Here is a 23,330-nt window from a genome sequence, read left to right as displayed (position 1 = left end):
GAGGATAACACTTTTGAGTTAACTTGGAATATATAACGCTTCACCCAGATGCCTGCAAAAAATTTTTTATGAACTCTGATATGAAAATCCTACATTTTTAAATTTCTTGACTCAGATGGATATGAAATTGGTTCACACTCCACTTTATTAGACTGTTTCTCTAGATGTGTCTTTTCCTTTTGTAAAACACTGTAGAGTTCTGATTTTCTCTTGGCTTCTTTTAATAGGCCAAATTGACCTTAGACATCCCAGGATTCTCCTTCTGGGTGAGAATCTAACATCTAATTCCTTTACTTTCTTTCTCTGGCCATAGTTCTCTGATTTACATTGGCATTTTCCTGCATTTCCTTTATAATACCACCCCAAACCACTAAACAAGCCTGTTCCAGACATCTCCTTAGAACTGGCTACATGTTAATTGAATACTAGTGGACAGGGTCATTTCTGATTAAAAAATACCAAGAGAAGAGATGCACTGCTACTACTGCTTCTGATTCCCTGCCCCTGGGTGTGGAACACATCAGCAGCTATCTCTCCCAATCCTAAATTCTAAATTTGTATGGAAAGGCAAGAGGGAGGTTTAGTGACATTCTCCTTTGAAAACAACTGCACTATTTCTAATCTTAGAAAGTTCACATATTGCATTTTGATCAATTTCACTACCTAGAATGACTTATAGCTCTAATTGTCCATTGGCAACACTTCTTTGATCTATTCCTGTGGTTCAAATCTAATGCCATTCAATTATAGAAGAGAATGCAGAGAACTGAGCTTCAACTAGAAAGTGATTTGCAGCTTATAGGGTGCTGATGATTTATGAATCCCTAGCTCTACTGTATACAAATCCTAAATCTGTATTTTTTCAAGTGAACTTTTCACGTATCATTTCTATTTCAAGACCAGAGTTTAAATGAGAAAGTGTAAGCCAGAACAAAATAAATCATCTGAGGGGAAAAGCTTTACATACAGGTAATTTCAGTTCACTTCAGCAGGGTCTACCTTTCCTTAAGAGTGCATTGTGCTATATGAAAAGATACACTTCTGGATTCAAATTGACTCTCTCAAGGGAGGCGGGGAGCAAGTGGGAAGAGGAGACAAAAGGTAGCATAGGCACTTCCATAATGATTTCATCGACCAATGGTTTTTACTGAGAGTTATATTTCTGTGTCTTGCATTTTAGCCTACCACAAGTGGAATAGAAATGCTTTGGGATGTAAAGTGTATCTCTACAGGCTTATATTAGAATGTCCACGTAAAAAGTGAATATGGGTGACCTTTTCCTTCAAGGTTTCCCCCAAAATGGGGCCATAGGACAAATCAACACACTACATTTTTCAATTAAAATATAGGTCATAGGTTTCTCTTCTAAAAGGCAATCAACAAAATCACATCTATTGTCTGCAATTTTCACTATAATACTGACTGTGTAATATATTCCTGATGTTTAACAGCTTCATTAGCTCCAGTAATTTCATTGCTGTATAACCTACGCTTTTCACCATCATTCCCATTATTCCAATAAAATCCCAGATCTATTAGCGCACATGCGCGCGCGCGCGCACACACACACACACACACACACGTTGTACTGCTTTATGTCAGACAAAATGTGTAATCTGCTAATTAACTGTTCAGGTTATTTGCTTTGAATGAATTACAGCTTGTTATGTCAGGAAAGGGGGACCCATGGGGCAAATGCTCATTTACTACCTAATGGACTCAAATGTTTAGAATCCCTTCATTGTGATGCTTCCAAAACGGCAATGTCTTAGCCTTTCAATGTCCTGCTTTTGTTAACAACACTAACCAAGCTTCATTTTAACAAATACTGAACTTGCTTCCTGGTTCCACAAGAGTTTCCTTGCTGCATCCAGGGCAGAATACATTTTGCACAATGTATGCACTTTGGAAATAACACTGCTCCAAACTCATTTGTCTCAAGAGACTGAATTAAAAAGTACCATAATTACACAGAACTTGGGTATTATCCTTATACCTGTATGAACTTCCAAAATAGTCTTATAACCAAGGAGAAACAAATTACAGCAAGAGGGGGGCTTCATTACAATAATATTTAAAGACATAGATAAGTACTCCAACAAGAATTTTTAGTAAAAAACAAAAAGGGAGAATGAGGTGACTTCTGCTTTGCCAGTGAACAAGCTATACAAAGCTTAGCTTCCTCAAATAGCTTGATTAGGGTGTGTGAGTGACAATTTTTAAAAAATGTTTATTTTGCTAAAACTTGAGAGAGATAAAGAGAGGGAAGGAGGAGAGAAAGAGGAATAGTTGGGATGTGTAAGGGGAGGAAAACTGTGGGGAGTGGGAGGACATGATCCACACTGTCCTTCAATATTTACTTACAGGATGGAGTCAATGTAGGTTCTCTGCATACAAAAATTGCCGCAGTGGTAGTAATGCAGGATCCTTTAGATTTCAAGGTGAAAGGTCTGATCCACCCACTAAATAACTTTGCATGTGGTCCTTTTTCCTCCCAATTTAATTTTTATGATTTTGTAAATTTATGTAGCACTCAAGCAACAAGTCCCCTTTGACTGTATCTTAGAAATGATTACATGCAGCCCTCCCCACTCCTCTTCCAGCTAGCTGATCTTTAGAGGTGGCTGTGGATATGCTTTTCGTTGAGCAGCCATAAGGAACGACCACGTCTTTTGAGGTGTAGAAGAAAAATACTTAAAAAATATCAGATCAGGTCCTTCCCTCAGTCTAGTTCCGTTTTTGTTAGTTATATAAGGGTTGTCGGTAAAACCCAGACACAGACCATGAAAGAAAATGATATAGTTTCACAGTTAGCAGATTTACACCCACATAAGTGGTACTGCCCCTACTAGGATTTGGAAAGAGACACTGATTTCTTGGGATAGAGTGGAGCATCAGTGGCCCTACTGAGAGCTCACCTCCTCCAGGAGGCCTTCCCAGACTGAGCCCCTTCCTTTCTCTTCCCCTCGTCCCCCTCTCCATCCCCCCATCTTACCTCCTTCCCTTCCCCACGGCACCTGTATATATGTATATATGTTTGTACATATTCATTACTCTATTTATTTATTTTACTTGTACATATATATTCTATTTATTTTATTTTGTTAGTATGTTTGGTTTTGTTCTCTGTCTCCCCCTTTTAGACTGTGAGCCCACTGTTGGGTAGGGACTGTATATGTTGCCAATTTGTACTTCCCAAGCGCTTAGTACAGTGCTCTGCACACAGCAAGCGCTCAATAAATACGATTGATCAGTGGCTTCGGCACGAACTTCATCTACTGCCATCAGGTCCAAAGCCACAGTAGCTGAAAGTTGGAGGCCAGGCACACCAGCTATCCTGGTGGCAGCGGCGATGGGAACACTGGCACTGGCTGGAATTTCTAGTCTTACCTGCTCCTGCTGGGCTTCTGCCAGAGGTGACAGGTCTGGGGAGAGAGTCGCGGTGACACAAGCTCTCCTTCTTACCATCTACTGTCCCAGCCCACGTTAGGCTTTCAGCAAGAAGAGGAGCAATAGCAGCAGAAACAAGAAAGACTAAAAACTGCTGTTGCTATCTCTCCCCTCAAGGCTCCTGGCCCGGGATGGGCTGGGAGTGGAGGGAGAAGAGATGGAGGATGCACGAACGTGTGTTTGGAGGCGGAGGCAGTGTAAATAGCTAAGTCCCCTTATGTGTTCATATTGGCACAATGCATAAGGATAGCAACAAATGTCAAAGCCATTTTAAAATTTGAGACCACATAAAAGATCTATTTGGGAATCTAGTGAATACATTATTTTTCTTGGAGAATGGCACTGATTGTTACGCACTTAAGACACAAAATTCCTGCATATAAATAACAGAGGTGCATTCTATGGGATATAGCTATATATAATAATAATGATGGCATTTATTAAGCGCTTACTATGTGCAAAGCACTGTTCTAAGCGCTGGGGAGGTTACAAGGTGATCAGGTTGTCCCACGGGGGGCTCAGTCTTCATCCCCATTTTACAGATGAGGTAACTGAGGCCCAGAGAAGTGAAGTGACTTGCCCAAAGTTACACAGCTGTCAAGTGGTAGAGCCAGAATTTGAACCCATAACCTATGACTCCAAAGCCCGGGATCTTTCCACTGAGCCACACTGCTTCTCTATACATATATACATATATGTATGTAATATATAGACACATATGCATATATTATAGCTATATATGTATATAATAATAATGATACTAATAATGGCATTTGTTACTATGCGCCAAGCACTGTACTAAGATCTTCTAAAACGCTGAATTACTGCAGGGCCCTAAGCGCTGGGTGGCATTTACATAGTTAACCATTCACATATGCTTATATTTATGAAGTACACAGTCTGATTCTATAACCTGCAAAAATGCATATCTTTACTCAACTATTTTAAAAAGACTATATTAAGTATACATTATAACATAGGTTATATTCAACTTCTTACTCGGGAAGTGATCATGATATATTTATAAAAGTATATGCACAATATTCTCCAGAAGCACTTAAAATTCACTATAACACTCCAAACTGTTCATCAATTTGCAGACTTACCAAAAGTTTGAGCAGCCAAAACCTGGACTTGTAGTAAAGGGTCTTGGTGGGATTAATGAGGAAGAGAATCATAAATCCATAGATGGCAAGTGGATACACCTGTATGGGGATGCCAAATGGAGCAAATATGCATGCCAGCAGACTCAGGCACCACAAAATCCCGAGGAATCCAGCAATCTGAGAAGTAAACAGGATGGGGAGGAGAGAAAAGGGCAGAAAAAGAAAGAAAGCTTGTTAAATGCCTGATAAGTCATTTTTACTAGTTAGAATTACGTTTCATACACAGCAAACTTTGAAGGGAAGACTCCATTACAAGCCAAAGGTAGCTTTTCCTTAGATAATTAGAAGTAGATAAAGCATTACAAAGAAGTTGTATCTTGCTTTGTTTACCTCAAAAAGATGCTGATGTGACAGATTGCTCCGGGGATTGAGTTCAAATATGAGCACATGATTCACACCGGCCTGCCTCCAACCATAGGTGTTGATGCCCAGGAGAAAAAGAAATTCAATCAGGAGAAAGCCGCCTCGGTAGATTCTTACTAGGGGCCACACTGACTGTTCTTTTTGAATCTTAACTGTACCTGAAAGATATTGATTTCAACTGTTAGGAATACAATACCAACCAGAACGTTTTCTGCTTCTGGATACTATCTCTTCGGCAAAGAAAATTTGGGAACACGCTGCAAACCACTTAGTCGGGGAACTACAATATAGATCACACCTAGTTCTGGTTTTGGCTACTCCATTTATATGTTACACCCCAGGTTTATGACCGTGACTGTTCTCTGACTTTCCCGGCATACTTACCCTGGCCCAGACCCTCCTTGTGCCCGAATTCACTCTCCTCTTTTTTCCACGTGTGTCTTCCACCCACCATACACCAGTATGATTTTGTTGTTTAACTTTAAATCATCACAACAGCTGCTGAACAGCTGCCTGTGTCATACTCCTCTATCCTCCCCTTTTCAAATGTAGCCCCACCAGGCTACCCTGGCCAAAGCTGCAGGAAAAATGAGGGGTGTGGGTTGGCAGAGGTAAGAAGCTCCCTCCTCCTCCATTCTGCCCTAAGGGCTTTGGCTGGGATGGGATGGAAAAGGCAGGAAAAAGAGAGAAAGGCAGGAAAGCAACCAAGGACAAGGGAGGTGGCAAGGGGAGCAGGAGGGAGTTTCAGTACAATTTTTACTTTCCTGACAATTCCTAGCCATCAGGTCGGGGTGGGTTCAAGAACTGACCCTATCCAACTGCATGTAACTCAATGGGGAAATGTACCCCATGATACAACTACACTTTCAAGTTAAGTCATCCAGTCATGGGGTACATGTGTATTCACAAAACCATTATCTTCTAGTTGATAACTGAAAGGACTGCTAGACAGTAAGATCTTCTGAAATGTTGAATTACTGCAGGGCCCTAAATCAGACAACTTATTGAAATTAACAACTGGAAATTGTAAACAGGAAACATCACAGACTCTTGAAAGCTGCTCTTGAGGGTGGCTTTTCTTAACCTTCCCTTCTAAACCCCCTCTTTCTCCTAACTTTTACACCACAGTTAACACCACCTCTTTCTTCAACCCAGAAGTTCACAACCTCGGTGTCATCTCCAATTTACTGTCTTTGGATTCTCAGATTAGACTGCTGCTACATCCTGCCAGTTTTCCCTTCCCAATATTTCCTGGATCTATCCATACTCTCCACCCAAATGGCTACATGGGGATGCCATTAGAGAAGCATCCCCTTAGAGAAGCAGCGTGGCTTAGTGGCAAGAGCCCGGGCTTGGGAGTCAGAGGTCTTGGGTTCTAATCCCGGCTCTGCCACTTGTCAGCTGTGTGACTCTGGGCAAGTCACTTAACTTCTCTGTGCCTCAGTTACCTCATCTGTAAAATGGGGATCAAGACTGTGAGCCCCAAGTGGGACAACTTGATAACCTTGTATCCATCCCAGTCCTTAAAACAGTGCTTGGCACATAGTAAGTGCTTACCAAATACCATCATTATTATTACTACATGGCCTAGTAGGTAGAGCCTGGGAGTCGGAAGACCTGGGCTCGAATTCCCAACTGCCACTTGTCTGCTGTGAGACCTTGGGCAAGTCTCTTGATTTATCTGTGCTTAAGTTACCTCATCTGATAAATGAGGATTAAGACTGTGAGCCCCATGTAGAACAGGGACTGCATCCAACCCAATTTGCTTGTATGCACCCCACTGCTTAGTACAGTGCATGGCAAATGGTATGTGCTCAATACCACAATCATTATTATTATTACCACTCTATTTCATGCTCTCCTCTCCCAATCAACTTTTGATTCAGCCTCCTTACTGGTCTTCCTGCATCCAACCTCTCTCTTCTTTAATTTATACTTCACTTTTGTCTTTATCATTTTCTATTTGACGCATAGCTCCTTCTCAAAGAACTCGACTGGCCATCCATTTCTCTCTTTGCCAAACAAACTTTTAGTCCTTGGTTTTGAGGCTATCCATCAACTGGCTCCTTTAATATCTGCTCTCTCCGCTACTCCCCAACTCCCACACTTTGCCCCTCCCAAACTAACCTGATTGTCATGTCTTAACTTTCCTGCCTCCCACTCTTTCCTCACCCCTCTTTCTCCTGCCTGGAACTTCTTCCCCTTTCAGATTTGCCAGACCACAGCTTTCCCTATCTTCAAAGAGCATCTAAAATCCCATCTCCTTCAGGAAACATTCTGAATTACTCTTCCTCAACCCACATCATCTCAACAGCCCACCCTTTGGCTCTTATTTACATATTGCTTAACATTCTCTTTGCATTTATTCGCTTACCCATGTATTGATCTTTCTATATTCTTTCTTTTGGCAGTTCTCTTTGTACTCTTCTGCTCCCACTACTTGTAAATAATATGGGTGTGTCCACCTCTCCAACTTGATTGTCAACTCATTGAGGGCATGGACTGTAGCTTTTATTTTTATTGTACTTTCCCAAACATAGGATAGGACTCTGCACACCCACTTGATGTTTAATAAAAACTACTGGTTGATTCTTGAAAAGAGTGGTAGAGTTAACCAAAACACAATGTGTCACAGTTCATCTCAGACCATGTTATATTTCCCATTACTCTTATGACTCCTTTGGAAAATCTGGCCAGAAGCTTATTTAAAATTTTTCTAAGTTCTTTCACCACATCTCAAATGAGAACATTCAATTTCTACAATTCAGAAAGCAATTATGGGTGCTGATCATGTGTATGGATGACTAAATTGCTTCTTTTTTTCCCCTCCCTCTGTTCTCCTCTCTCAATCAGCTACTTAAATTGGTGGATAATAAAATTGAATGCATATAAGCTATTTTAATTCACTGAATTGACAAGAGATCTGGCTGATTAAATTAGATTCTTACAGAATCCTGTCTTGGAAGAGCAGAAGGAAAAGGGTTAAAACTGGGGAAAAATAGAGCCTTTGATATACCTCTCAAGAAACAATTCAAGGTGACAAAGATGAGGGACCTAGGAGGGCACAGCACATGAATTTGCCCAGGACAAGCATTTCTGGGAAGTCAGAGGTGAGGTTGAAAGGTTGGAAAAATGAATGTCCAGAAAAATGTGTTCTGCCTAATAGCGTCTGACAAAGAGTGAGGTGCCTTTGCCAGGCAGAATTGGTGTTTGAAACATATAAATAAAGCTTAACATTGAAAGCATTAGTGGAATGTGAGGGCTCAGATTTGTCACACATCACTTCAAGGATCAGACTTGCAACCCTAACTCTCCAGACAGGCTCATTTGTTTGGTGTCAGTGGTTTCAGAGGTCAATAGATAATATTATATTACAAAAGCAAAACAACATTTCAGGAATGCCTGGGTAGATACATTAAACCAAAGCAAATCCAAAGCAAGTCAGTGATAAAGCTGCTACTGATTCTATTAAAAACTCCGCTCAATTAGCTGTAGAAATAGGGGGACAGAGATATCCAAATATTTATGTTCTCCAAGGCTCACGGTAATCAATAATGCCAACTTTCTCCTCTAGTCTATAGTTTTGGAGAACTGCTGCTCAAATAGCAGAAAGACGATAATGGGAATTTCAGGCTCCTTTGATTTCTTCTTGTGGAAATTTTAAGGAGAAGTTGAGATTGTGAAAGTCAGGCAGCCTGCTGAAAAAGCAGAAAAAAAGCTTTGATAATCAGCAAAATGGCTTGAACACTTAAGGCTTTTATCAGAAGCATAGCACACTTTGCTATTAGAGAGAGAGAGAGACTATGCTGATGGGATGAGATCTGGACCCAAGAGTCAGGAGCTCTAAAATTCTCAAGGATTAAGTGGAGGGTGATATATAAAATATGGAATCTTCATAAGGATCAACAATATTCAGAGGAGTGCATCAGGTTGGATGAATTTGGAAATCAGTCCTTAGCTAAATTGATATTAATTTGCCAATAAAATATTTGGAAATGTGTCATGAATTTTTCTTAGCTAAACCTATGTTATGGCTTAGGTGTCACTATCAGTCACTCAGTTGCATTTAATAATAATTATGGTATTTGTTAAGTGCTTACTATGTGCCAAGCACTGTACTAAGCACTGGGTCCACAAAGGGAAATCGATGGAGAATGAAATTCCCATTATCGTCTTTTGGTTATTTGAGCAGCAGTTCTCCAAAATTTTAGAGGAGAAAGTTGGCATTATTAATTACAATGAGCCAGGGAGATCACGAATATCTGGATATCTCTGTTCCCCTATTACTTCAGCTAACTGAGAGGTGTTTGTAATTGAATCAGTAGCTTCTTTATCACTGACCTGCATTGGATTCTGCAATACAGACAAATCGGGTTGGACACAGTCCCTATCCCTCTGGGGATTCAGTCTTAATCCCCATTTTACAGATTAGGTAACTGATGCCCAGAAAAGTGAAGTAACTTGCCCAAGGTCTACAGCATACATGTGGTGGAGCCGGGATTGGAGTGTGTACTGTGTGCTATACACTATAACAGGCCAATTCCCTGCCCACAGCGAGTTTACATTCTGCAGGGGGAGAGAGACATTAATACATATATATATATGTGTATATATATATATGTATATATATATACATATATATATATGAATGAGAATATATTGAATTGAATTGAATATATTCAGTTTCATATATATATGTCTATACTTATGAGGTACAATATACCTGTTAACTACATCTTCAAAGTTGGGGCACTTATAGTGCTATTAAAAGACAGTGGGATATCGGACTAGAGAATGGAATACATTAATTTTGTGGGTTAAGAAAGGGTGAAAGAGTGAACACAGTTAGAGCACAGGCCCGGGGGTCAGAAGGACCTAGGTTTGAATCCTGGGCTTCATCGCTTGTCTGCTGTGTGACCTTAGGCAAGTCATCTAACATCTCTGCGCATCAGTTACCTCATCTGTAAAATGGGGATCAATACTGTAAGCCCAATGTGGGATGTGGACTGTGCTCAACTTGGTTATAACTTGTATTTACCCCAGTGCTTAGAACAATGCCTGGCACATAGTAAGCGCTTTACAAATACCATTAAAACAAAACCAGAAAAGACCAACACACCCCCCAAAAAGACTTCTATTTATTAGCATTTCTGTAACCAGTCAATTACTGGTTACATTTATAGAGTTTAGGGGGTATAACACACAGACAATACTTTCTGAAAATAAAACATCTATGGTAACAATGGCACCTTCAGTAGGATGAAATATGCTTTTGTGTGTATTAATATTCCCCACAAGTAAATCTTGGAAGACAAACAGAAAAAAGATGAAAAGCAAAATGAGGCACAAGATAACCAAAATGTCAAACAGGCTTCTCTGATGCTGAAGCAGGATCATACTGTATCATGTATTAGCTCCAATATTCCTCTCATGAGAATCTATACATTGCATCTATGATCTACCAGTCTCTGAAATTCAAGTAAATTGAAGTCTAGCAATTTCTCTTCAAAGTCCATATCAGAACAAGTATCAAATCACTATAGCACAGGTTGAGAGCAGGTTACCAAAGGGGTCATTCAATAAAAGCTAATTAATTTACACACTTGCCAAGAACATTTCATTTTTATCATTTAAAAAAAAGCCAGCATGTGAATTTTAGAGAAACTGTGAAAATCAGGTCATGTTCCCTTGTGAAACAGCACCAATTATATACACATCGTTTTTGATGCAAATGTTGGAGGATAAGAATCATGCTTGGGCATTCATTACTACTCTTGTGTTCATTTCCCAATCTCAACAGACGTGCCTATTCCACACACACTGGAAGATATATCTATCTATCTATCTATCTATATATATATATATATATACATGCAGCATACTCACAATCTCACAGAGTTCAAAAAAGCAAGCTTATAGAAATGCAAATGTAAAAAGCTAAGTGCATAAACATATGTATTAAAATACTGCTTCTGTACATATACACACAGTAGCAGTTCTACTCCATAGCCATTAAAGAAAGGCAAAAAGCAGTGTCCTCAACCACCAGCTTCGGCAGGGCAGACGGAACACCAGGAGGATGACCTGATTAATTAAAACTTCTTTTCAGCCAGATATTTGACCGGTCTCTAGCACAATAGGAGGGCACTGATTTTTTTTCCTCAGCTGTTTCCATATACATGATTTAAATACTCTTTGTTGGAAATCAAAAATATAATTTTCACATCTGAATAAAGAATCTACTTTTTTCAAGCTAGAATGGCTAATCTATTTTAGAAATCCAGGAGTAGGGCTCCAGCTAGGAGTTTCTACATTCCACATTTAATAAACACACTTAATCCATACCAAAAGGGTAGAATGAGATAAAACTGGTGTGATGTTTCAGGACTAACCTATGGCAGACCACCCTAGGTTAGGTCTGCAGAAACAGGGCAGAACTAAAATTACTGAAATTTCAAAATGAAAACTGGAAAAATAATTTAAAAATAATTGAGAACCAAGGTTCGCATTATCCCTTCAGTTGTGACAGCTAGAATCCAAATGCAACAGAGATCACAATTAACATTCTACTAGCACAAGAACTCAAAGTCCAGGAACCTTACAAATGGAAAGTGGATATAGAATAAGACGTGAATGTGATAGAAGCTCTTCATTGCCTAGACACCCTCAGGGTCAAAAATGAACCAGAAGATGATCAAAATGAATTCTGGGATGTTGAAAGTGTTGAATTTTATTAAAGCTTACAATGAAAAGAATTCACCTGTAAAAAAGCTATGTTTCAAAGAGGTAAATGCACAGAAAATGAAGAGTGTCAAAGTCATTAATGAATGTAACCATAAGCTGGTAGATGGGTTGGGTTTCCTTTCTGACAGTTTAGCGAAATGCATCTTATCTGGTGTTTAGAGCAATAAAAAATTATGAGTCTACTCAAAGTTGGAGATACTCACCTGCAAGCACAAGCGCAATGTTCAGCACTATGAATATTCCACAGAACAGGCCCACCCGGAAGGTAGTCCATGCTGGTGCAGGCTGTGGACAGAACAATAATATTTCTGGTCAAAGCCTGACTTTAAAAATCTAAAAAAGGACCTACTTCATCAGACACTGAGCTGAATTTTTTAAAAGCCAAGCTCTAGCACAAACCAAAATCTCATAATATGGAAACTTGGTTGCTAGGTGCCTCGGAACGTTTCACATGTCAAGTTCAAAATTAATTTCAAGAACGTTTATCCCCAGGCACCCCATTGCATAAGCTCTGAAATGATTTCTTATTAAAGAAGAAATTTAAGATGCCAAGTCCATTTGTCTTGGACTAACATCCATTTCTGATCTGTGTAATATCTGAAACACAGATAGTCGTCAGTAGAAATTCATGATTCATTACAACTTTTAAAGGCTGTTTCCCCACTAGACTGTAAGCTCTTTGTGGGCAGGGGACACGTCTACCAACTCTGCTTTACTGTACCCTCCCAAGCACTTCATACAGTGCTCTGCACATAGTAAGTGCTCAATAAATATGGTTAATTAAAAATGATTAATTTGATAAGTGGGCTAACTAAACATATTTTTGCTAGGCAACTACATCATTATATGGGTGGTGAGGGGTCCTCAAAAGTCACCAATCAATACTGACAGGAGATTGAATTTGACAAGCTTTTGCTTTGACTCAAATACTTTCTCAATTCCCTCCCTACAGGTATTGAATCCTTTAATAACATTTTCATTTTAATTTCCACAACCAGAAGTGTAACCACCACCTCTGGGGAGAGAGATCATTTTTCCAGGGGATTTACTCACTCCCTCTTCCCTCGTTCTTAGCCTGTGAGCCCCAAGTGGGACAAGGGACTATGTCCAACATAATGAACTAGTAATAATAACAATTATGGTATTTGTTAAGCGCTTCCTATGTGCCAAGCACTGTTCTAAGCGCCGGGGTAGAAACAAGGTAATCATGATGTCCCACTTGGGGCTCACAGTCTTAATCCCCATTTTACAGATGAAGTAACTGAGGCACAGAGAAGTTAAGTGGCTTGTCCAAGGTCACACAGCAGACAAGTGGCAGAGCCAGGATTAGAACCCGCATCCTCTGACTCCCAAGCCCGTGCTCTTTCCACCAAGCCACGCTGCTTTTCTAGTATCTACCGCAGCACTTAGAACACATAGTATGTACTTAACAAATACCATAATATTTTACCCTCAAGTTCACGCTGAGGGTGAGAACCACTGAAATGATCATCGCTGTCAATAACTGGGAAGAATATACAATTTGTTAGGGGAGATAGCCACGAAAATAATTTACAGATAAGAGGAAGATGGAAAACGAAATATGTGTTTGAGTTAAGATGAATTTTTAAATTTGTAATGGCTTTTGTAATGTGCTTACTACATGCCAAAGACTGTTTTACGCTCTGGGGTAGGTACAAGTTAATTAATGTGGGACACAGTCCCTGGCTCACATGGGTCTCATAGTAAGTAGGAGGGAGTACAGCAGGGAGCACGGGTATCTCCACTTTACAATTCAGGAATCTGAGGCACAGAGAAGTGAAGTGACTTGCCCAACATCACACAGGAAGCAACTGGCAGAGCCAGGGTTAAAATCCAGGTCCTTCTCATTCATTCATTCAAATGTATTGAGTGCTTACTGTGTGCAGAGCCACGAATAGGCCCATGCTCTTTCTCATATACACGTAAGCATTAAGTAACAGGGTATGAAGATATGCACAAAAGTACTATGGATTGTTGCAAGTACACAAATGCACAGGTACTGCAAAATAGTAATGATAATTGTGGCAATGGTTAAGCGCTTACAACATGTCAACCACTAATCAAGTCGGACCCTGTGGCTCACTGACTAAGTAGGAGGGGAGGACAGACACTGAATCCTCATTTTACAGATGAAGAAACTGAGGTCCAGAGACGTTAAGTGACTTGCCCATGGTCACGCAGCAGGCAGGTGGCAGAGCCAGGATTAGAAGTCAGATGCCATGACTCCTAGGCCTGTACTCTTTCCACTAAGCCACACTGCTTCTGTTTCAGCAGATCGATTAACCGTATTTATTGTGCGCTTACTATGTGTAGAACACTGTACGATGTGCTTGGTAGAGTACAACAGAATTAGCAGACATGTTCCCTACCCCAGAATGAGCTTCCAGTCTAGAGGGGAAGGCAGACATTAATATGAATAAAGAATTTATACTGTAGAATTCAAAGATGTACATAAGTGCTGTGGGATCAGGGGTGGGCCAAATATCAAGTGTCCCAAAGGTCACGGATCCAAGTGCAGAGATGACACAGAAGGGGAGGCGAGCCAGAGGAAAGATGGCTTACTAGGGGAAGGCCTCTTAGAGGAGATGGGACGTTAGTAATACTCCAGAGGTGGAGAGAATGGTGATCTGGCATATATGGAGGGGGAGGGAGTACCAGGCCAGGGGGAGGACGTGGGAAAGGAGTTGACGGTGAGTTAGACGAGATCGAGGCACAGTGAGCAAACTGGGGCTAGAGGAACTGAGTGTGAGGGCTGGGATGTAGTAGGAGATCAGCAAGTATGAAGTAGGATGGGACGAGCTGATTGAGTGCTCTAAAGTCAAAAGTAAGGAGTTTCTGAGTGTGAGGGCTGGGATGTAGTAGGAGATCAGCAAGATGAAGTAGGATGGGACGAGCTGATTGAGTGCTCTAAAGTCAAAAGTAAGGAGTTTCTGTTTGATGTGGAGGTAGATGGGCAGTCATTGGAGGCTCTTGAGGAGTGGGGAAGACATGAACTGAACATTTTTCTTGATAAATGATTTGTGCAGCAGAGTGAAGTATGGACTGGAGTGGGGAGAGTCAGAAGGCCGAGCGGTCAGTGAGAAAGCATATGCAGTAGTCAAGACATTGTTATTAATTTATTTAATCAATTAACTAATCAATAGACAATTGATTTAAATTGATTAATTCACATTTTAATTAATTTAAAGGCATTTATTAATGATGTGCATATAGCTACAATTCTATTTATTCTGATGGTTTTGACACATGTCTTCGTGTTTTGTTTTGTTGTCTGTCTCCCCCTTTGAGACTGTGAGCCCGTTGTTGGGTAGGGACCGTCTCTATATGTTGCCGACTTGTACTTCCCAAGCGCTTAGTACAGTGCTCTGCACACAGTAAGCGCTCAATAAATACGATTGAATGAATGAATGAATGAAAAGGCGGGATAGGATAAGTGCTTGGATCAGCATGGTAGCAGTTTGGATGGAGAGGAAAGGGCAGATTTTAGCAATGTTGTGAAGGTAGAACAGACAGGATTTGGTGACAGATTGAATATCTGCTTGTGTATCTAACCCAGTACTTACTACAGTGCCTGGCACAAAGTAAACACTTAACGATTACCAATAAAAAACAGTGTTTTTAAGTAAGTATTCAATATCATTACTTCTATTGCTACTTAGATGAAAGATGGAATTCATGTAAAAGATCTGCTGGGGAAATTCAGTACATTGATAGGGCATTCATCTGAAAGAAGCTGAACCCTGGAATAAATGAGTTACCTGAGCTGCTCCCAGAGGTGGTACACGTAAGCGTTTCATTGCCTTTTGCCTGTCTCCATCTTCAAGTTCATTGGTCACCACTGCCTAAAAAAATTAGATAAATTTTATGTAAAATCTAGCCCACTCACCAAGGGTCACGTAAACAATATCATGAGGCATCTCTAGGAAATGTACTGAGTAATTTTTGACGTTCTCTGAGTAAAACTTAACTGGTATAGCAAATTAACACAGTAAGAAAACACCAAGTAGTTAATGTTGGAAAAAAATGAAAATCAAGGACTCACTAGTTATTAGAGTAGGGAGAGGGAGGAGGAAAACCATTTTAACACGGAATAGAAAGAATTGGGTTTTGAAATTAAAAAGGCAAAAATCAAAGTACCTCAGTTTCAGAGATGAGCTGGTTGATTTTCTTGCAGGTGTAAAATGGTGCCACCTCCACATGGGCCACTCGCCAATCTGCTCCTCGGGATGTCTCCAGGATCTTATCATGCTTTTTCAGGATTTTTCGGAACCCTGTGAAATTTAGATTCTAGAAAGAGAGAGAAAACAATCATTTTTTTTTAGCTCACCTAAGAAGAATTGAATTCACATTCAATTTCTCAGCTTATTATTTCGGGCAAGGCAAGGCATCTGCTAATTCTGTTGCATTGTACTTGCCCAAAAGCTTAGTACAGTGCTCTGTGCATAGTAAGTGCTCAATAAACATCACTGGTTGACTGAATGGTACTCTACAGCCTCTAGACTGTAATCTTGTTATGGGCAGGGAACATGTATACCAACTCTATTTACTGTACTCTCCCAAGCACTTAGTACAGTGTCTGCATACACTGTGTTCAAATACCACTAATACAACTAAAAATTATAGTATACATGAAGGCTTAAAGGAATTCCTATGACTTCCTTTCTTCTTTTGATTATTAATCTATTCAATTCTCTTGGCCTTGAAAAATTGCAGTGTTAATACAAAGGAGGGCTGAGTTTTGAATAGTGGACTCTTCCTACCCTTATCAGAGAAGCAGCGTGGCTCAGTGGAAAGAGCATGGGCTTTGGAGTCAGAGGTCATGGGTTCGAATCCCGGCTCCGCCACATGTCTGCTGTGTAACCTTGGGCAAGTCACTTAACTTCTCTGAGCCTCAGTTACCTCATCTGTAAAATGGGGATTAAGACTGTGAGCCCCACGTGGGACAACCTGATCACTTTGTATTCCCCAAGTGCTTAGAACAGTGCTTTGCACATAGTAAGCGCTTAACAAATGCCAACATTATTATTATTATTTTTATTATTATTATTATTATTATTATTATCAACAATTTTATCCAAATACTGAACTCTAAATATGGCACTAAATGTCTCTTAGATACATTTATATTACTTATATTAAGAAAATAAATTTAGAAAATGATTTGACCTGAATTTATTTGAAAAGATATTTACTTCTTAATGGAACATAAGCAAGGCCCTATAAGGCCAGACCAGTCATCCATCCAGTCCAGCACTCTGTCTCTGACAGGAGTAGCAGGATGTTTGTGATAAACACACTTCTTGACATCTATCCTCATGTTTGTTGATATCTTTTCAAACATTCCTTACTTTTTTTTATCTAATAATCATCATGGATGGATCTACTACCAAGAATCTACACAAAGCCTTCTTAAACTCTGAACTTTTCTACTTGTTCCTCAAATATCCCTAACTTTTCTCTGTTGTAACCTATCTTTGACTCTCTAGATTAACAAATACCATAAAAAAGTAAAGGAAATTTGTGAAGTGCTTACTATGTGCCAGAAACTGGGGTAGATAAAAGACAATCAGGTTGGACACAGACTCTCTTATTCACTGGGTTCACAGTAGTAATCCCCATTTTACAGATGAGGTAACAGGTCCAGAGAAGTTAAGTGATTTGTCCAAGGTCACACAGCAGACAAGTGGCAGAGTTGGGAATTAGGACCAGATCTTCTGCCTTTGCTGCTATCTTGCCTTTCACTACTTCCTGTGGTAACAAATTCCACAAGCTTACCATACACTGTAGACTGTTTCTAGGATCAGATGAATCTACCAGGATATTGCACTTCAATGCATTCTTTAAATAATATCAATAATGATGGCATTTGTTAAGCGCTTACTATGTGTCAAGCACTATTCTAAGCGCTGAATCTTCCTATTCATATCATATACAAATTTTAAAGAAACGAAAAGAGGATGAGTAGCAGGATTCTGTTGAAAATTTCCAACTGTAATTTGAAAGAAAGGATTAATCTTGTATCTATCCCTGGTATTAGTATAATACCTGCCACATAGTAACTGCTTAATACCACAACTATTTCTCCTCCTCCTCCTCCTCCTACTAATGATGAAAAAAATTACAGGACTGACCAACCACAGTTTGTGGTTAAGTTACTCCTTTTGTTTTCTGGAAGGATTGAAGTTTGATGTGCAGTTCATTATAGTGGCTACTAGAGTCTGCTAAGAAATGATATAGTATGCAATTTAGCAAGGAGGCATCATAAAACTATTCAAATAGGTGAGTGGTGAAATCTGCAGTGCCATTTCACTTAAGACAGCTAATAATTATATGGATAAAGCAGATTTGGATTTCATTAACTTGTTTTTATATTAACATTTTAACACAAAGGGGATTTCGGGGCAAAGGAATCCACTTTTCCCATCGGACTCCATTTGGAATCATAAACAGATGAGAATAATGCAAAAAGGGAGAGAGTTGAGGAGGTGGAAAGAGAATAGAAAATGGATGCAAAAATTCAATTCATTAACATTCCGCAGTAATGCTGCCATGAGGCTTTAATTATAGTCTATTGGAAAAATTCAATATTTCACCCCAGGATAGGAGGATTTTTCTTTTCCATAAAAGTCAAAATGAGGCTCAATTATACCTGAAGCTACTTACTAAACCATTATTTGCTACTAGTAAAGGTAATTTTGCTAGAATAGGAGCTCTCTCCATCAGAAATTAGTTTCCCTATTTGCTGAACTAGCCAGTGAAGTCATAAGCAACCTAGTCACACCATGCATATAATACATACATACATCACACATGCAAGCATCCTATACCATATCAATAAAAATGATCAAATTGCTTGATATGTCAAAAATCTGGCATTGCAAATTCAATGCCCGGGAAGTGGGAAGGAACAGTGAATTTAAGAATAAAAACACTTCATGGCTCCTAACTAGGAAAGACGGCAACAAGAACCAACACTTGTTTTTCAAGTGACTATGAATTACAAGTGGATCTTTCATGTGTATTTTCTCATATCTTATCAAGTGAAATTTTTTCCTGAAAATAATATGTAGAGGTAATGAAACCCGGTTATATCACATCTATATTAAACCCTGTTAGAATGTCATGCCTAGCCAGCCCCAGAGAATTACCCACAATACACAAACCACATGGTCAGTCTCAAATTTTCACTGATAATCAACCCAGACACTGCTTGTTAAATAATTTGGCTACCCAATTGGGGTGATTTCCTTCTTTAGATTACATCAGACTATAGGAACGTTAATTTTTGTTCCCCTGCAAGTCATTACAACCAGGTCCCACTGACTCTGATAGCACTTCACGAATGTTAACTTTACTGCCTTCATTGTTACAGTGTAAGCCAAGTACAGAAAAGCTGACACATAATCAAGTGAAATGACAGGCTCAAGACCACACAGCATGGTTCTCTGCTGGAGGTAATGAGCCACAGTGACCAGGTTTTTTTTTTTTTTTTAATGGAAATTGTTAAGTACTTATTATGTGTCAGGCACTAAACACTGGTGTAGACCCAAGATAATTGGTTTGGACACAGTCCATGTCCCAAATGAGGCTCAAAGTTTTAATCCCCATTTTACAGATAAGGTCACTGAGGCACTGAGAAGTTAAATGACTTGCCTAAATTCATACAATAGATGAGTGGCGGAGCTGGGATTAGAACCCAGGTCCTCTAACTCCCAGGCCCATCCTCTTTCCACTAGGCCATAATGCACTTCTTCTTTCCCTACTCCCCTCTAATTCTCTGATACCTTTTTCTTCCTCCAAATTCTGAACAATTCTCTCTGACTCCACACAAGTCTGGCTCTCAGGAAGCCCACTCCTATAGCACTTGACACTCTGGAAAATATGGCCTCATATAAATATCTATTTTAATTTATAAATCTGCTTATCATGCACATTTTTATGTTTGGATGTTTAACAAAGTTCTCCCTGGTACTGACTTTCTAACTGAAAACAGAATTAGGTTTACTGACAGTTTGGCCCAGAGAAGTGAAGTGACTTGCCCAAGGTCACAGAGCTGACAAGTGGCGGAGCCAGGATTAGAACCCATGACCTCTGACTCCCAAGCCCAGGCTCTTTCCGCTAAGCCATGCTGGTAGAGAACTTCTCATAATGGTCATCTTGTCACTTCCTCTTCCCCTTGTCCATAAAGAAAATGCAGCACACGGAAATACTCTTTTTGTTACAGTTTAAATGCTCTAACCCTCGAAAACCCATCACAATGAAGGCCAAATATAAAGATCCAAGATCTACCTCTATTTCATTTTCCTTAAAAATATATACACCAGAGAAAAATGGAGCTTTCACACTCTTTTGTACACTCTTGGTCTTGGCTCATTTTGTAGCCACTTAGTTCCAGTAACAATTACAAATGAAAACTATCTCATGCTTCCCAAGCTTTGTTGGAAAAAAAAATTCTTAAATTTGGCTTTGGATAGCAAGACATGCACTAATATTTCAGTCCTATTGTGTTTTACTCATATTAACTATAATGATCTAATTTTCTTACTTTCTTGGCACTCAGTTTATAGATTGAGGCAATCACAAACAATTAAATACATTCATGGGAAGATTCTTTTTTTGTAGTGGAGGGTTGAAGGATATTCTTGTATCCAATTTGCTCTTGATTGTAAAAGGAATCTTTGCTATGTAGTGAGTCAAGGCTTCTGCTTTATGGTGGAGTCCCTTGAGGATCAGCTGTGGATGAGGATATTGGGAAGAATTCACAGTGGTTTCCAGGGCAGATCAGTAGCACTTTCCTTCTTTATTCTCAGCTTACTGCTATTGTTGATCACTCAAAAATTGGTATGGGAGGAGACTTCCAGCCCTCCTACTGAGGGCCCATCTTCTTCAGAGGCCAACTCTGGACAGAGCCAGTTCCTAGTTGACAGAGAAAGCCCCTGGGAAAAGAAAGGGCTGCAGGGGTCCTTATAAGAGTGGGAGTTGAATCCCAAAAATGAGGGCAGTAGGAACAAGAGGGGTCCAGTCATACTTTTCCAATCCCTAGCACTGAGCCCAGAGTGCATCTGTGCAAGAATTTCTCACCCTGCTTTTGAAATAATCCAAGAGTACATTACTATAGCCCGCCTTGGAGAAGTCACACTCTACCTGATAGTTTTGCAGCAAGATGAGACTGAGGTAGAACTCACTGAAGGCCAGTTTTAGATCTCTGATGTTCCTATGTTGGACGCGCTCCTCATGGGATAGGTGGAAGACTGGCTTTCTGCGCTGTCGCAGAGTAGTAACACCAGAGGTTTCTTTCTGTGCGTCCAATGAGGACTGGAGCTCATTCTGAAGGGTCGCAGATCTGCGCTGAGCCTCAGCAAGTTTTTCTGTAAAAGAGACAGAATACCATTCAGCTGCCTGCTGACAAAAGCTGGAAAATGATTCTCTCTGGTTTCTACTCTTCTCCTAGGGCTTTTCAGGAGGCAAAGGAAAGCTGGAGACTTAAAAAATGATTGGTGGGAAGGAGGTGGGGGAAGCCCAAATAGTCAAATCAATCAATCAATCAATCATATTTATTTAGCGCTTACTGTGTGCAGAGCACTGTACTAAGCGCTTGGGAAGTACAAGTTGGCAACATATAGAGACAGTCCCTACCCAACAGTGGGCTCACAATCTAAAAATCAAATGTGGACTGCCATCACAGAGGTAGACTAGAATCAGGGAATATGGAAAAACTACTGCCTGACTAGCACACTTGTAACCCAAAGTTGCCAGCACAAAGGGCTGCTGCTCTAGGAACGTGGGAAAAGGGCTGACATAAAGGACCCTTTAATCCCTAAGCCCAAGGAATAATTTCTTCTCCTTTTATCTCCATTAAAAATTCTAGTCATGTTGTATTCTAATACTTAACAAGCTATCATATTTATGCTTTTTAATATGAAAAGAAATATTCATATGAAAGGGCAGGATGATCAGAAAAAGGAAATAAAGTCTGCAAGGCGGGTGGGAGCAGAGGAGGAGGGTGGGTGCAGATTTACCTGCCACCCCTAGAAAATGTGCAGGTCCTGCTGCCAGGGTCCAGATGATGTAGCGAAGCCCTGAGGCATGGCACTATGTCTCTTACCACCATAAATCAGGGGGCTATAGGGGTGTTTCCAGAGTGCAGAAGCTACTGAGTCCTAGACTCTGTGCCAGGCTTGGCACTCAAGGCAGCGTATGATTTCCATTCATTCAATCACTCAACCATATTTATTGAGTGCTTATTGTGTGCAGAACACTTTACTAAGCGCTTGGGAAGTACAAATCGGCAACATATTCATGACTCATGATTCCAGACTCATGATTCCAGACTCATGATTCAAGGCAACTGCCTGAACCTGAAACCTGGTGCTCAGGGTGGCTGCTTAAACCTCAGGTACCAACCTATCTCCACTCTCTTCCCAACCTCTTATCATCATCATCATCATCATCATCAATAGTATTTATTGAGCGCTTACTATGTGCAGAGCACTGTACTAAGCGCTTGGGAAGTACAAATTGGCAACATATAGAGACAGTCCCTACCCAACAGTGGGCTCACAGTCTAAAAGGGGGGAGACAGAGAACAAAACCAAACATACTAACAAAATAAAATAAATAGAATAGATATGTACAAATAAAATAAATAAATAAATAAATTATCCTCTCTGCTCTTCTATTCACATAGGGAGGGCATTGTGTTGCCATGCACTTCTCTACTTATGTGATTCCTCTCATCAGTGAAGATGTAATCTTAGCAGATTACTGGCCAACCTACCAATTCCATCTGGCATGAATGGCATCTTAACACCTCTCTGATTTACAGTTATCTAGAAAATTAATTAACATTTGGTCTATTTTGCTTGCCAGATCATTAAGATGGTAAATGAAGTGTACACAATCCCTGCAGCACACACTTCATTCTCTTCTCAATCTCAAAACATTGCACTGGAAAATTATTGTATCTTGAAATTTTTTTTTCCAGTATTTTGTCAATCCCGTGCTCCAAGCAAAAGTATGAGGAAAATGAACAATTTAAGGGACAGACTCATTATGACCAGCAGTGACATTGGCAGTGATGACTGCTCTCTGCTTGCAAAGAACATAACGCAAAAAAAAATCCATTCTTACACTGTGTTCCCTAAACAGGAGTTATTTACACTAATCATCATCCATCATCATCATCATCAATGGTATTTACTGAGCACTTTTTGTGTGCAGAACACTGTACTACGCATTTGGGAGAGTACATCATAACCAAATTGGTAGACACATTCCCTTCCTATAAAATGAGCTTACAGTCTAGAAGGGGAGAGAGATATTAAAATCACTTACAGGTAAGAACTGAGGGTGGACTGAATAAAGGGTGCTAATTCAAGTGCAAGGGTGACACAGAAATGGAGTGGGAGAAGAGGAAATGAGGGCTTAGTTGGTTTTATTTAAGTACAGGTCAAAAATAGATTTCTTTTGAAATCTGGGGTTTTATTTTTATGAGTCACAAATACGTGCAGCAAGTGTTTCTCTGCTAATATTTCAAACGGTAATTGTGATGGTGCACAGTCTTTTATAGTGCCCTGAGTAATTATC

General features: G+C 39.9%; 1 protein-coding gene across 3 annotated transcripts in view; it reads right to left on the bottom strand.

Annotated features, from left to right (window-relative positions):
* Positions 1 to 23,330, bottom strand: part of XPR1 (xenotropic and polytropic retrovirus receptor 1) — a 155,729-nt gene that overhangs the window by 29,122 nt on the left and 103,277 nt on the right. For all 3 annotated transcript variants that reach the window (XM_038758511.1, XM_038758509.1, XM_038758510.1), the window contains exons 4-9: positions 20,889 to 21,112; positions 15,882 to 16,031; positions 15,503 to 15,586; positions 11,927 to 12,008; positions 4,947 to 5,137; positions 4,557 to 4,733 (exon numbers count right to left, since the gene is read on the bottom strand). In XM_038758511.1, coding sequence (XP_038614439.1) covers positions 4,557 to 4,733; positions 4,947 to 5,137; positions 11,927 to 12,008; positions 15,503 to 15,586; positions 15,882 to 16,031; positions 20,889 to 21,112 — 908 coding nt within the window. The remainder of the gene's footprint in view (positions 1 to 4,556; positions 4,734 to 4,946; positions 5,138 to 11,926; positions 12,009 to 15,502; positions 15,587 to 15,881; positions 16,032 to 20,888; positions 21,113 to 23,330) is intronic.

This window comes from Tachyglossus aculeatus, chromosome 16 (assembly GCF_015852505.1).
Source record: "Tachyglossus aculeatus isolate mTacAcu1 chromosome 16, mTacAcu1.pri, whole genome shotgun sequence".
Lineage (NCBI taxonomy): Eukaryota > Metazoa > Chordata > Mammalia > Monotremata > Tachyglossidae > Tachyglossus > Tachyglossus aculeatus.
Note: the sequence above shows the minus strand (reverse complement) of the source record. Positions and strands in the feature narration are given on the sequence as shown.